This window comes from Mustela lutreola, chromosome 8 (genome assembly GCF_030435805.1).
Source record: "Mustela lutreola isolate mMusLut2 chromosome 8, mMusLut2.pri, whole genome shotgun sequence".
Lineage (NCBI taxonomy): Eukaryota > Metazoa > Chordata > Mammalia > Carnivora > Mustelidae > Mustela > Mustela lutreola.
The window spans coordinates 99374572-99390459 of record NC_081297.1 but is presented as its reverse complement, the minus strand read 5'-3'; the positions used below and the strand labels follow the sequence as shown (position 1 = coordinate 99390459).

The 15888-nt window shown below is 39.0% G+C and overlaps 1 protein-coding gene across 2 annotated transcripts in view; it reads right to left on the bottom strand.

Moving 5' to 3' along the window:
- Positions 1–15888, bottom strand: part of TBK1 (TANK binding kinase 1) — a 50529-nt gene that overhangs the window by 20055 nt on the left and 14586 nt on the right. For both annotated transcript variants that reach the window (XM_059186227.1, XM_059186226.1), the window contains 4 exons: positions 15499–15628; positions 12523–12704; positions 4527–4687; positions 516–626 (listed from right to left, as the gene is read on the bottom strand). In XM_059186227.1, the coding sequence (XP_059042210.1) occupies positions 516–626; positions 4527–4687; positions 12523–12704; positions 15499–15628 (584 nt within the window). The remainder of the gene's footprint in view (positions 1–515; positions 627–4526; positions 4688–12522; positions 12705–15498; positions 15629–15888) is intronic.

Below are 15888 nucleotides of genomic sequence, written 5' to 3'. Positions count from 1 at the left end.
TAGGCAGAGCAGCAGGCAGTGGGAGAGGGAGAAACAGGCTCTCCACGGAGAAGGGAGCCCAATGCGGGACTCGATCCCAGGACCCTGGGATTATGACCCAAGCTGAAGGGAGCCGCCCAACCGACTGAGCCATCCCTAAACTTCATGACTGTTTTTTAGAACTCTAGTTATTACTATCTGCACCACTATTTGTGGTCTGTCCAGATGGATGGTCAGTACAAAATATACCAAGATCCTAAGCGAAATTTCTACATTGGACAGAATTCTAAGACTAGTGATTAGCAATATCAAAAATGTTTGCCCTGTATCCTAACAGAGATCTGATAAAACTATTTATATACATCTATAAATCTTTACATTGCCACAAAGACAAACACCACACTTCAAAGTATGCCTAAAACATAGTAACATCTTAAAAAAAACCCAAAACCAAACCACACTGAGTATTTGCAATTTTAGTCAACAAAGATCTCAAACATCAAAGTGCAAAAGAGAACTGGATACACCATACTGACCGAGAAAGACTACAAGAAATAGGCATGTCTCCACTCCAGTCGATTGGTCCATTTTCTGCTTTCTGTACGCCAGATATTGCACCAGAAGGCTTTCCGGTAATTATTTTATACCTTGGGAAGAATAAATGCAGAATAAAATAAGTAGTTTATTATTTCATAGTATATCAATGAGCTTTGCAAAAATATTTCCTCAGTTGCACCTACAATTATCTACTAGACGAAACTTTGTGATTGATGTTCACAGGATCCATAAAACAATCAAAATACTTTGAATCTGACTGACTGAAGTAGAATAGTGGTTGTACGATTATTTTATATATGCCATAATTAATTTTCATTGGGATCTCAGAGTGCCATATAACAGATCTTGATGTTCACAACAAAAATATTAATTTTTCCATCTGAAAAAATCGAGCAAACACAAAAAAGTTATGTTACAGAATGTTTCTAGGCCATAAAAATCCCTTTTACCCATATTATCCAAAGGCAGTCAACTGGACTATGAAATTACCGCAGAATGAACAGTAGAATTTTTTCCTTTTAAAAGAAGACAACACTATACACAGCACAGTATCACAAACATTCTTTGCAAATTGAAAAAATATTAACACATACAAGAATAGGCGTGTGTGCCAAAATTAAAGGCCAAATTTAACTGGATCCTTGAGGTAGGTGATAAAAATAAAGATGGCCTAGAGAAAGAGCTGGAGGGGGAAGCAAAAGAATACCATAAAGATGGGGGAAGTCAATGAGAGCAGCCTGGCAGGTTTCAGCACTTTTCTAAACAAAACCTGAGAGTGGGAGAGAAAGAAGGGTTCCATGCTTTCAAAAATACTTTCCTCCAGATGAAAATGCAAGACATAATACAGCAGTCTTACATAAGTTTATAGACATTATTTCTAGCATATTTTTTTAAAAATACTTTTTTATTTGACAGAGAGAGAGAGAGAGCACGAGATGGGGGAGGGTCAGAGGGAGAAGCAGACTGCATGCTGAGCAGGGGAGCCTCAAAGTGGGGCTTGATCCCAGGACCCTGAGATCATGACGTGTGCCAAAGGCAGACACTCAACTGACTGAGCCACCCAGGCACCTTTCTAGCACAATTTTTTATTCGTTTGTTTCATGTGCTCTAAGCGTATCAATATATTCTCTAAAAAAGCACAAGACACCAGGTACCGCTGATTTGGACCACTTGCTGCTTCTACAGGAGAGGCAGCAGGAGTTTTGCCTTAACATAGTTTTCACAGAAGGAATTTAATGTGAAAAGTAAGTTGCATTTATATGAGAAAGATCTGACTGTGGAAGAATAAGTAGAGATATGTGAGATTAATGCAAAAAAGAAGTGAAGAGAATGATGGCAGAACTCTTAAAATATTTGGAAAAGCTTTACTAATTTTGCTAAGACGCCTAAGTAAATACACTAATAAAATGTAAATGATAGGCTGAGGGAATGACACTGCTATAATGTGAAACAAAAGCATCCTTCAATAGTAAAACAGTCTTTATTACTATTTCAAGCACCTCAGAACATTATCAGTGTTCATGAAAATCTGTGCATATAAAGAAATAAATTCTGGGCGCCTGGGTGGCTCAGTGGTTAAGCCACTGCCTTCCGCTCAGGTCATGATCTCAGGGTCCTGGGATCGAGTCCCGCATCGGGCTCTCTGCTCAGCAGGGAGCCTGCTTCCTCCTCTCTCTCTCTCTGCCTGCCTCTCTGACTACTTGTGATTTCTCTCTGTCAAATAAATAAATAAAATCTTTAAAAAAAAAAAAAAAAAAAAAAGAAATAAATTCTTCTGGGGTGCCTGGGTGGCTCAGTGGGTTGAAACCTCTGCCTTCAGCTCGAGTCATGATCCCAGGGTCCTGGGATTGAGCCCCACGTCAGGCTCTCTGCTCCGCGGGGAGCCTGCTTCCTCCTCTCTCTCTCTCTGCCTGCCTCTCTGCCTACTTGTGATCTGTCTGTCAAATAAATAAATAAAATCTTAAAAAAAAAAAGAAAGAAATTATTCTAATGGTATATCTGTGCACATGATGACAAAATTATCGGGTATTCCTAGCTGCTGATGAGTCACATGTTTCCTTCCTTAGGGAGCATCATGTTTTTATTTAAACCATTTTTAGGGCAGCAAGAAATGTGCAAAAGCTTTAAAGTGTAGGTGTGACAAAAACATGATTAAACTGTTAGGTACAATTTACGTTTAATGAGAAAAACACAAATTGACTCTCAGCCTTCATTAATGAAGAGATTTTATAAAATGGGGACTGCTACAAAGCAGGCTCAAAATAAGGTTATACCAAAATCATCAGTACAGTAATGGATGTCTTCCTCCCATGAATATGCAGACTGTTCTTGCTGAAAACATTTAGATAGCCAGCTTTTAGCAAAAGTCATTGCATCAGCTGGTTTTACCTCCTCAAATCAACAAACAGAAAAATATCCTTCTCTCTCGATTTCCTAAAGTAAGATTAGATGAAAGATCATATTTTTATAGTTGTGATTACTGAAGTCATGTTTGCTTACAAAATGCAGGGGTAAATACAAAGGTCTGAGAAATGTTAAGATCTAAAGAATGATTGGACACACTGGGATGTCAGTGAGTTACTATCCCAGAACATGCTCTAAACAACATTTATAACCTTATAGTTTTATGTGTACACAGATTAGCTACTTCTCACAACACAGGCTCATTCACTAATTTCTTTTATGATAAAAAGATATATGATTGGTGTACAGATGTTTATAAAAAATTGTACATCTAAGCGTGCCTGGGTGGCTCAGTCAGTTAAACATCTGCCTTCAGCTCGGGTCATGATCTTGGGGTCCTGGGATTGGGAGCCTGCTTCTCCCACTCCCTTTGCTTGCTGCTCACCCTGCTTGCTTCTCTCTCTCCCTCTGTCAAATAAATAAGATCTTTAAAAAAAATTTCATATCTAGAATTCCATCTCTTTCCTTCTTTTTACTTTTTAAAATTTTATTTGAGAGAGGGAGCTTAAGAGAGAAAGCAGAGAGAGCACAGAGGGTGGAGGTTGGGGTAAAGGGGCAGAGGAAGAGGGAGAAGCCGGCTCCCCGCTGAGCAAGGAGCCCGATGTGGGGCTCGATCCCAGGATCATGACCTGAGCCAAAGGCAGACACTTAATCCCCTGAGTAGAAGGCCGACACTATCCAGGCACCTCTCTTTTTCTCCTTTATTTGGTTTACAACAGTGATTTTATACACAGTAACTATTTCCCATTAATTATGGCAGTACATAAAGGTATAATGTACTAGTAAAATACATTGTCTTTGACCGAAACCACACAGAAAAAAACTTATTAAATGTTATATATGTATATTAAATGTTATTTCTGAAATGGTAAAAAAAAATCAGATCAGTTCAGGGTAAAAATTTTTTTCTTTCTTTTTAAATTTCATTTTTTAAAAGATTTTATTTATTTAGTTGACAGAGAGAGCTAGAGAGGGAACACAAGCAGGGTGAATGGGAGAGGGAGAAGCAGGCAACGCACTGAGCAGGGAGCCTGATGCAAGGCTCGATCCCAGGACCCTGGGATCATGACCTGAGCCAAAGGCAGACGCTTAACGACTGTGCCACCCAGGTGCGCTGTTTTTAAAATTTTATTTCTTTTAGATCTGGTTTTAGATCTAATGGTTTTAACAGAAATACTATTTTTTTTTCAGTTATATAAATGAGAAAGTAGTATAGTACTTCTATAGAAGTAGTACACAAAGAGAAATAAACGGTGTGCTGAAATAGACTCCAGAAAGCAGGGTATTTTTAATAATGGACCAAAGGCTGATGCCATTTACACTTTGTATATAAGATACTTAAACACAATATGAAAAATTATGCCTATATATTTTATAAAGCTGTATTCTTATTCAAAACAAAATAGATTAATACATCAGAAATGATGGCTAAAATCAATATTGATTAGTATACACCCCAAAGTATGATGACACAAAGACAGAAATACATTTTAAAAATTGTTTTGAATTTTAGAGAAACCACTTACATCACTTCCTTATTCCTACGTGGCCCTTCAAATGGTCTAAATGGCAGGGATCCAGTAGCTGCATGGTAAAATGTTACCCCAATGCTCCAAAGATCAACTGTTGCTCCATACTTCTTCTGATGATCTTTTCTCAGTACTGCTCTCTCATACATATCAGGATGCTTTAAAAAAAGGATGAAGAAACGAACTTGTGTTCTATAGTAATACATTACACACAAATGGGTAATCAATAACACCTACAAATTCCACCATATTTTCCTTATAATTTCACTTTCCCAATCTAAAAAAGACAATTTCATGTTTTCTTTTCCCTCCTCAAGCCTCCAAACTATCCTTCTTTGACTCTCAATTTTGAAACCTCACTTCATACTTCAGCGAGGAAATGGAAGCAATCAGAGATCAATTCTCCCTATGCCTTTTATCAAATACCAACCTATCTGAATCTGTGTCCAGACTCCAGGCCTACTTTCCAGTTATGATGGAACTGCTCCTGTCAAGGGCTAACTTTTCCATCTGTGCTGTGGAACCTACCCTATTGAGACTCACCAATTCCAGAAATCAGCTCCTGCAATTAACCCTTTTATTATAAGTATCAATTTCCCCCTACTGGATCATTCCTTTCAGCTTACATACATGCTTTTCCTTCTCTTTTTGGAAGGGGGTGGCGGTAGAAGGAGTAGGGGAGAGAATCGTAAGCAGGCTCCACACCCAGCGCAGAGCCTGATGCATGACTTGATCTTGCGATCCTGAGATCATGACCTTAGCTGAAATCAAGAGCCACCCAGGCGCCCCTAGAATCCCCCCCCTTTTTTTTAAAAAGCCCTAAACTGACCCCACCACCCTTTCTACATATGACCCAATTCTCTGCTTCCCATCATAGTAAAACTTCTCAAAATAGCTGTTTACATTTATAACTGTCTTATTTCCTCATCTCCTATTTAGGCCTATGGCATTTAATATTATTTATATACTCTAAGATTTTATTTATTTATTTCAGAGAGAGAGAGACAGCACAAGTAGGCAGAGTAGAGTGGCAGTCACAAGGAGAAGCAGGCTCCTGCTGAGCATGGAGCCCAATATGGGGGCTTAATCCCAGGACCCCAGGCTCATGACCTGAGCAGAAGGCAGATGCTTAACCGACTGAGTCACCCGGGTGCCCCTTATCTAATACTTTAACTCCCAAAACTATCTCCCACCCTGAGCTCCAGATTCATATATTCTACTGTTTTCTCTAATATCTAAAAAGTAGCTCAAACTTCACATATCTAAAATAGACTCTTGGTCTCACTCTCAAACTGGTTTCCTTCTAATCTTTACCTTCTTTTTTTTTTTTTTAAATTTTTTTTTTTTTAAGATTTTTTTTATTTATTTATCAGAGGGAGAGAGAGCGAGCACAGACAGACAGAATGGCAAGCAGAGGCAGAGGGAGAAGCAGGCTCCCCGCTGAGCAAGGAGCCCGATGTGGGACTCGATCCCAGGATGCTGGGATCATGACCTGAGCCGAAGGCAGCTGCCCAACCAACTGAGCCACCCAGGCGTCCCTAATCTTTACCTTCTTAAGTAACCAGTACCACCATCTACCCAGTTGCTTATACCCCAAACCTTTCAGGCAGCCTTGATTCTTTTTCCTCGTCCCTGACATGCAGTCCATCAGAGCAAGTCAGATGGACTCTGAGATAAAAATAAAATTTTCTACAATGATTTCACAGACTAGCCTGACTGGGTTGACTGGGATGGAGCAACCCAGACAAGTAGCTGGTCTGATGTTGAACACATGACTTTAAGCCCAGGAGACACCATAGGAGAGTTCCGGAGTAGAGACAAATCTTAGAAGACATGGCTTAGGAGCTTACAGATCCAGACAGAGATTCTGGTGGACATTAAGCCCTGCAGAGTATAACCAGGAGTCATACATGCTTTGCCTCTTGACACTTGCCTTCACAGAAGTGACGCATTAGAACTTTAAGATTCTGGAAAGATAAAGCTACAAGAGTGTATTATTATGGGGGCACCTGGGTGGCTCAGTGGGTTAAAGCCTCTGCCTTCAGCTCAGGTCATGATCTCAGGGTCCTGGGATCGAGCCCCGCATCAGGCTCTCTGCTCAGCGGAAAGCCTGCTTCCCCCCCTCTCTGCCTGCCTCTCTGCCTACTTGTGATTTCTCTCTCTCTGTTAAATAAATAAATAAATAAAATCTTTAAAAAAAAAAAAAAAAAAAAAGAGTGTATTATTATGGACCAAAGTAGAGCAGAGTTGACCAAAGATCTGATCATCCAAATCAGAACAAATGCCTTATGACACTGTGATATGTGGCTGTGGCCCAAGGGCCTGGGAACCAATGCAAATGGCACTACTACTAGGAGGGTGTTTCTAAATAACACAATCTATGAATCTGACTCCCAAAGGGTCACAATCCCTGGATTTTGTGTGTGGTGTATGGGAGGGGTGGGAGATGGGGATGGGGGATACTCTTTCGGGAAATACCCTTTATTTTTTTTAAGATTTTATTTATTTATTTGAGACAGAATGAGAGAGAGAGAGAGAGCATGAGAGAGGAAGATCAGAGCGAGAAGCAGACTTCCTGCCAAGCAGGGAGCCTGATGCGGGACTTGATCATGACCTGAGTGGAAGGCAGTTGCTTAACCAACAGAGACCTGAGTGGAAGGCAGTTGCTTAACCAACAGAGCCACCCAGGTGCCTGTGAAATAGATTTTAATGCAAAATCAAAAGAGGTGATAAGCATGAGGGGTTTGAATTGAGTGTCCAAACTTATGCCTACCAGACATATGGGGTACAAGTAGTTTTGCTGTTTTATGGTGTAGCACAGAAACTACTGTCCTTAGAAGTGCTAGCCAGACCTTTGACCTAATAGATGGTACTCAGTGTATAAATGGGCTGTGAACAGAGTACCTGGATATGCCTGATAATCCTCTAGCACACGAGGAGTAGATATGGCGATTCTAAAAGAAGACAAAGGGGGAATCTCCCCAAAAGGTGCAATAATACACTACCTAACTGGTATAATTCCCTGCAGAGTGACTGAATGATACTGGCTTAATACAGAGTGGTTAGATGTATCTGTGTTCACTGGTTCTCTCCTGAAAGTAAGACTTGTGTTTCTGGAGGGTATGGTATTACTGGGCCTGGCCTTCCACACTTGGAATAGGAACATAAGAATAAACCTACTATAAAACTCTCAGTTTATATTATTAAAATATCCATCATATTAAAAATGGAAGAATGAATGTTGACGTTTTCTTTGGACTTTCACAAACAAAGTGTGGTGGGAGATTAAACATCTGGCCTGAGAATTCCAGAATGAGAAATTTTTTCATTTAAATATAAGTATTTCTGTGGGGCATCTGGGTGGCTCAGTGGGTTAAGCCTCTGCCTTCAGCTCAGGTCATGATCCAGGATCCTCTCAGCTCAGCAGGGAACCTGCTTCCCCACCCCTTCTGCCTGCCTGCTTCTAATCTCTATCTGTCAAATAAATAAATAAAATCTTAAAAAAAAATAATACGCACACACATATATAAATATTTCTAGATTGCTGAGCTTCAGGCTTTTATTTAACTCTTCTTTTTTTTTAAGATTTTACTTATTTATTTGACAGACAGAGATCACAAGTAGGCAGAGAGAGAGGAAGAAGTAGGTTCCCCGCTGAGCAGAGAGCCCAATGTGGGGCTCGATCCCAGGACCCTGGGATCATGACCCGAGCCGAAGGCAGAGGCTTTAATCCACTGAGCCACTCATGTGCCCCCTCTTTTCTTTTTTTAAAGATTTTACTTATTTATTGGACAGACAGAGATCACAAAGAGGCAGAGAGAGGAGGAAGCAGGCTCCCTGCTGAGTAGAGAGCCCGATGCAGGGCTCAATCCCAGGACCCTGGGATCATGCCCTGAGTCGAAGGCAGAGGCCTTAACCCACTAAGCCACCCAGGTGCCCCTTACTGAACTCTTTTAATAACTTCTGGTATACTGTATTTGAAAACAGGGCTGGGCATAGTATGGAACAGAAAATAGATTAGAGCAAAATTTCAGCCTGGAGTTCAACATGAACTGCAGTTAAGCTAATGGTGTGTTCTTTCCATTTTAAGTTTGTTAAAAAGCAAAAGCTAAACTCTGGTCCTGGAAGGCTAAGTGAAAGAGTAATAGTTGGTAATGGGTGGTCAACCTCATAAAGGCTGGTAAGGAATGGCTGTTTTGCTTTCCATGGTAAATGGGAAGAGCTACTGCTATTAAGTAGGCAGAGATCAGAGATGAAAGACATCCTGCTTAACAGGGAATAGTTCTGAAAAATAAGCTTCTGATATCCAGCATGACTTTTGTCATCTCTATGTCCAACGTGGAGCTCAAACTCACAACCCTGAGATCAAGAGTCCCACCCTGTACTGACTGGGCCAGCCAGGTGCCCCTATAGCATGACTTCTGAATATCCTGCCAGAAAACTTGTATAGGTGAGAAGTCTATCATTCCATCTGATATATAAATATAAAATATATTTGTACACAGAGTATTTTTGTAGCTACAAGAATGCAGCTCTATGTCAACCTACTTTGTTTAGTTAGAAACCATGAAGAGTTACTCACTGCTTTGGAAAATCATGCCAGTGCCAACACCACCACTTGTGATGTGACTCATTAACAGAACACGCAAGTGATCACTGTACTGGAAGTGGTAATGCACACAAGTGCAAGCATCAGATTTTTTAATGTCTGCTAGTGAAGCTGTTCCTAAACTTCCACATATTAAATATGATTTTATTTTCCCATATAATATTATTAAGATATTAGGTCATTTTATTAATTAGGCATACAGGTTGATTATATCTAAGCATTTCATTTCAAGATACTGAAGGGAACATTGCAAAACATTTATTATAAAAAGGGAGCGATCATATGGAGTTGAAACCACTAGGCTGTATGTTCTGGCTAGCTTCTGCTTATAACTCCAACTCCAACCCAGGAATCTCATGCATCTTGTTCACCATGGAAGCTCCAGGGCCTCCAGTAGTGCCTGGCACACAGTAGGCACCCCACACATATTTGTTGGATGAATATAATCCATTTTGGGTATTCTTATTAAAAGATTATCAAAATATAAGTACAGACTAATTTGGGGTTATATACTTTTAACAGAACAATATTTATTTATTTATTTAACAGAACAATTTAAGACACCTTCATTCACACTAGACTTAGAATAATCTGAATAAAGCTATGGGGCAGCTATACTTTATTCTTCATGGTATAAGTTTACAACAGCAGAATCCAACTGGAAAGAAGTCAGAATCCGAGACTTACTTTCTTTCTTTCTTTTTTTTTTTTAAAGTAATCTCTATATCCAACCTGGGACTCAAATTCATGACCACGAGATCAAGAGTCAGATGCTCTACCAACTGAGCCACTGCAGTGCCCTTTAAGACTTTAAAGATAAAGTCCTGAGCCAGAAGCAATTAGTGATAGTTTTTTATTATAAACTTCCTGATTACCTGTTAAATGTACTTCCTACTTATTTTAAATTTTTGTTAATGAAATATGGTTGACATACAAGTTACATTGGTTTCAGGTATGTAACACAGTGATTAATAATTACAGGGGCACTTGGGTGGCTCAGTGGATAGAGCATGCAACTCTTGATCTCAGGGTTGTGAGTTTGAGCCCCACACTGGGTGGGAAGCCTACTTTAAAAAAATAATTCTAGGGACGCCTGGGTGGCTCAGTTGGTTGAGCAGCAGCCTTCGGCTCAGGTCATGATCCCAGCGTCCTGGGATCGAGTCCCACATCGGGCTCCTTGCTCAGCGGGGAGCCTGCTTCTCCCTCTGCCTCTGCCTGCCATTCTGTCTGCCTGTGCTTGCTCTCTCCCCCTCTCTCTCTCTGATAAATAAATAAAATTTAAAAAAAAAAAATAATTCTAGGGGCGCCTGGGTGGCTCAGTGGGTTGAGGCCTCTGCCTTCGGCTCAGGTCGTGATCCCAGGGTCCTGGGATCGAGTCCTGCATGGGCTCTCTGCTCAGCAGGGAGCCTGCTTCCTCCTCTCTCTCTGCCTACTTGTGATCTCTGCCTGTCAAATAAATAAATAAAATCTTAAAATAAATAAATAAGTAAATAAATAAATAAATAAATAAATAATTCTAGGGGTGCGTGGGTTGCTCAGTGGGTTAAAGCCTCTGCCTTCAGCTCAGGTCATGGTCTCAGGGTCCTGGAATCGAGCCCCACACCAGGCTCTCTGCTCAGCAGGAGCCTGCTGCTTCCCTCTCTCTCTGTCCACTTGTGATCTCTATCAAATAAATAAATATAAAAAAAATTCTAAATTAAAAAAGTCTTTTTAAAAACCAACCAACCAACCAACAAACAAAATTCTATACATTACACAAAGCTCAGCACTGTATGTGTAGTTACCACAGGCAAAGAAAATGAAAGCAAAAATAAACTACTGGGACTACACCAAAATGAAAAGCTTTTGCACAGCAAAGGAAACCATCAATGAAACAAAAAAGGCAACCTACTAAATGGGTGAAGATATGTGCAAATGGTATCTCTGGGAAGGGGTTAATATCCAAGACGTATAAAGAACTCATACAGGGGCACCTAGCTGGTTTCATCAATGGAGTCTGCGACTCTTGATCTTGGGGTGTTAGTTCAAGCCGCTTGTTGGGTATAGAGATTACTTAAAAATAAAATCTTGGGTGCCTGGGTGGCTCAGTGGGTTAGGCTTCTGCCTTCGGCTTGGGTCATGATCCCGGGGTCCCAGGATCGAGCCTGAGCAGAGAGCCTGCTTCCTCTCTCTCCTCACCTGCCTCTCTGCCTACTTGTGGTCTCTATCTGTCAAATAAATAGGTGGAATCTTTAAAACAAACAAACAAATAAATAAATAAATCAAATATTAAAAAGAAAAAAAGAAGAACTCACACAACTCATAACCAAAAAACCATAAACCATCTAATTAACAAATGGGCAGAAGACCTGAAAAGACATTTTTCTGAAGAAGACATCCAGATGGCCAGTGGTCACAGGGAAAGATGCACAACATCACTCATCATCAGGGAAATGCAAATCAAACCTATGAGATACCACCTCATACAGGCCAGGATGGCCAGCATAAAAAGACAAGAAATGACAAGTGCTGGCAAGGATGTAAAGAAAAGGGGATCTTCAGGCACTGTTGGTGGGAATGTAAACTGGCACAGCCACTGTGGAAAACAGTATGGTGGTTCCTTGAAAAATTAAATATACTTACTTTTAAGTATATTTTCTTCAGTGTTTTTTTTTGTTTGTTTGTTTTTAAGATTTTATTTATTTATTTGACACAGAGAGAGATCACAAGTAGGCAGAGAGCCAGGCAGGGTTGGGGTGGGGAAGCAGGCCCTCTGCCGAGCAGAGAGCCTGATGCAGGGCTCAATCCCCGGACCCTGAGATCATGACCCAAGCTGAAGGCAGAGACTTAACCCACGGAGCCACCCAGGCGCCCCTTCTTAAGTGTTTCAAATGCTTACTAACTTTATACAAACACACCTTACATAGTTTGAAACACAGACTTTTCTAGCTTTCTAGCATTTCAAGTTAGATCTTTTCAAAAGCAATTCATTTTTTGTTTCTTATAATGTTCCTTTCTGTCTTTCAATAACCAACCTCCCTGAATAGAATCTTCTGCTTCAGAATTATAACAAAATTTGCTCTATAGGGATATCATTATAACAATCTTGTAATAATATTAACTGCTGTGATCCAAAAAGGGGAGCATTTACTAGCTACATGCTTCTAAAACATATATATAGCTTTTTCTCTTAATATAGATCCACAGCATTAGAAAAATTAAAGAACTTGAGTGTTATAAAAGAAAAATTAACAGCATCGCTAGATGGCAATATCTAATTCCCTCATTACACACCATACACGAGAATAAAAGCTTAATTTTTGTCGTAAAAGTTAGTGACATTTTATAGTTGACCAGTCACCTATATTTACATATTCCGCTTTAAATAAGTGATACAGGACTTACCAAATATTCTTCTGTGCCATACAGAGAAACAAACTGCTCATCATCTTCTAATTCTCTAGCTGCACCAAAATCTGTGAGTTTGTACACAGACTGTCCATCTTCCCCTATAACACGCATGATATTCCCTGGCTTAATATCACGGTGCACTATGCCATTCTCTCGGAGATGATTCATTCCACCGACTTGATAAAATAAAACAAAGGAAATCATAATGTAGGCATCTATGTACATGGGTATGCACATCAAATTCATCCACATTCACTCAGTATGTTTTTCCGTAAGTTGGTCTAAAATCATTTTTACCAAAGAAATAACAGATGGTGTTTACATTTTGTATCTCATGTCTGAGAAACAGAGTTTAAGAATAAGGATCAATATGGTTTAGGGAAGACTCCAATCTCTCTTAATTAAATACTATTAGGAAATGGAACAAAATGGTCTTCAGCAAAAAGTCTTCCTGAATTACTTCTGGTTATATACATGTGGGTAATGTGCCTAAACTTAAGAAAAATGATTCCTGAGAAATTGACAATCTTTCACCACACTTTCCTATTTCTTTAGCTTGGAGAAAAATTCCATAAAATAGTAAACTGGACTCAATACATAAAACAGTAAAAAATTAATTGAGGCAAAGTGTCAGATTGGCTTTCATAAGAATATATTTCTTACATGCTTAAAACTGTTCTTCAAAGGTCATTTTCCTTTTTTCCTTTTTAAGGGTAAAGGGGCTACATTGCTGAAATTAATCTGTTTTGGCTAACTGACAAGCACTGCCACTGAACACTAGTTTGAAACATTTGACAGCTGATAGATGAATGTCCAAATATAACATACAAAAATAAGCTTATGGGTATCATAATGGTTTTCATATCAATTATGAAAATTCAGGGCTACCTGTACACTTAGGAAGTCATCAATTATCTATAACTTCTACTTGGTTAAATGGGTTGCAGCTTATATTGTTTTTCTCTTATCTTATCCTCACCTAAAGGGTCTCCACACTGCTTCCACTATCAAGTTCAAGAATTCCCACTAACCTTATGCCTTCTTTATCAAAGAAAGAATATGGACTTTTCCCATTCCTCAAATACTGATTCACTTCTCGTCAAGAAGATATTATTATTCCCTTTGGTTGCCATATTCTTTTTTTTTTTTAATAGCTTTGAGATGAAATTCATGTATCATTAAATTCAGACTTTTAAAGTATACAACTGAGTAGTTTTTAGAAGAGTCAAAGTGTACAACCATCATCACTATTTTCAGAACATTTTCATTATGCCAAAAAGAAACCCCATACCCGTTAGCAGTCACTCCTCATACCTGCCATCCCCTCAAACCCCTGGAAATGACTAATCTGCTTTCTGTTTCTATGGATTTGCCTATTCTGGACATTTTATATGAACAAAATAATAAATATTATGACCTTTGTGTCTGGTTTCCTTCACTTAGCATCATTTTTCAAGGTGCATCCATTTTATAGCATGTATCACTACTTTCTCTTTTTTTTAAAGTAAGCTCTAGGCCCAACTCATGACCCCAAGATCAAGAGTCACATGCTCCACCGACTGAGTGAGTCAAGTGCCCCATTTTTCTTTTTCATGAACGAGTAATATGTCATTGCATGGATAATGGACATTTTATTTATACATCAGTTGATGGACACTTGGGCTACTTCCATTTTTGGCTATTAGGAACTGGTAGACAAGTTTCTGTGTGGACAAGTTTTTAATTCTTGTAGGGAAATACCTAGCATTGGAATTGCTAAGTCCCATGGTAATTCTTTATTTAATCTTTTGAGGAACTGCTAGACTATTTTCCCAAGTGGCTGTACTTTTTTACGATCCAACACCTATATATTAGGGTCCAACTTTTTCACATCCTTGCCAACACCTGTTTTTGTTGTCTTTTTTTAAAAAAATAATTAATTAAGAGAGACAGAACATTTATGAGTAGAGGGAGGGGCAGAGGGAGAAGACCTTAAGTAGATTTGCTGCTGAGTGAGGAGCCCAAGACCAGGCTCAATCACATGACCCTGAGATCATCATCTGAACTGAAACCAAGGAATTGGACACTCAGTGGAATGAGCCATCCAGGTGCCCATTTTATCTTTTTGATTTGGCCATGCTAGTGAGTATGAAGTGGTATCACTTTGTAGTTCTGATTTGCATTTCCCTAATGACTAATAATCTTGATTCTCTTTTTATGTTCTCATTGGCCATATATGTTCACCTTCTTTGGAAAGATGTTTATCATTTTTATTTATTTATTTTTATTTTTTACTTTTGCCCATTTTAAAATTGCATTGTTTTTTGATTAAGTTGTTAGGATCAAAATTCCTTATCGTATATGTGATTTGCAAATAACTTCTCTCGTTCTGTGGGTTGTCTTTTCACTTACTTGATATTGTCCTCTGAAACACAAATGTTTTTAATGTTGATGAAGTCCAGCTTATCTATTTTTTCCTTGTGTATGTACACTCTAGGTGTTTTATCTAAGAAAGTACTGCAAAAAGATCTTTGGTTTTGAATACAAAAATAATATATTTACAATTCTTATGTCGTTAGGTGCACCTAGGTGTCTCAGTTGGTTAAGGGTTAGACTCAATTCTTGCTTGGGTCTTTATCTTGGGGTCATGAATTCAAGCCCCGTGTTGGGCTCCATGCTGAGTCTGGAGCCTACTTTAAAAAAAAAAAATTCTGGGGGCATGTGTGTGGCTCAGCTCATTAATAATCTGCCTCTGGCTCAAGTCATGATCCCAGGGTACTGGGATGGAGCCCAGCATCGGGCTCCCTGCTCAGTGTGGAGTCTGCTCCTCCCCCCACTCCTCCCACCACTTGTGCTCTCTTTCTGTCTCTCAAATAAAAATCTTAAAAAAAAAAAAACCCTTATGTCATTAAATTATATACACATATAACTATAAAATCACACATCTATCTATATACACATATATTTATAAAATCATATAAATAAACGTACCCACATCTCGCAAAACAATTAAAAATTCAGACTCTGGTAGTCCATAGGCATTAGATGGCTCTTCTAAAACAGTGTATAAACTTCCGCATGGACAAAATTCCATAATAAGTACTTTATGTCTTGTTGTTGTCTGGAAAAAAAAAAATCACTGATTGGGACTCAATATAAAAGTTTTTATTATAAGCTAGTGCTTATCTGATTTCACTTAAATGGAGAATATGAATGCACTATGAATGCTTTACCTGGGATTTGTTAACTACCTATTGACTATACTCATATAATGATTAACAGCTTCTAGATTCCTATTGGATTGGTTTTTGAAAGATGATCAAACCACGATGAAAGCTGGCTAAATCTGAAATAGAAAAAAATCACTACTACACTGTTATA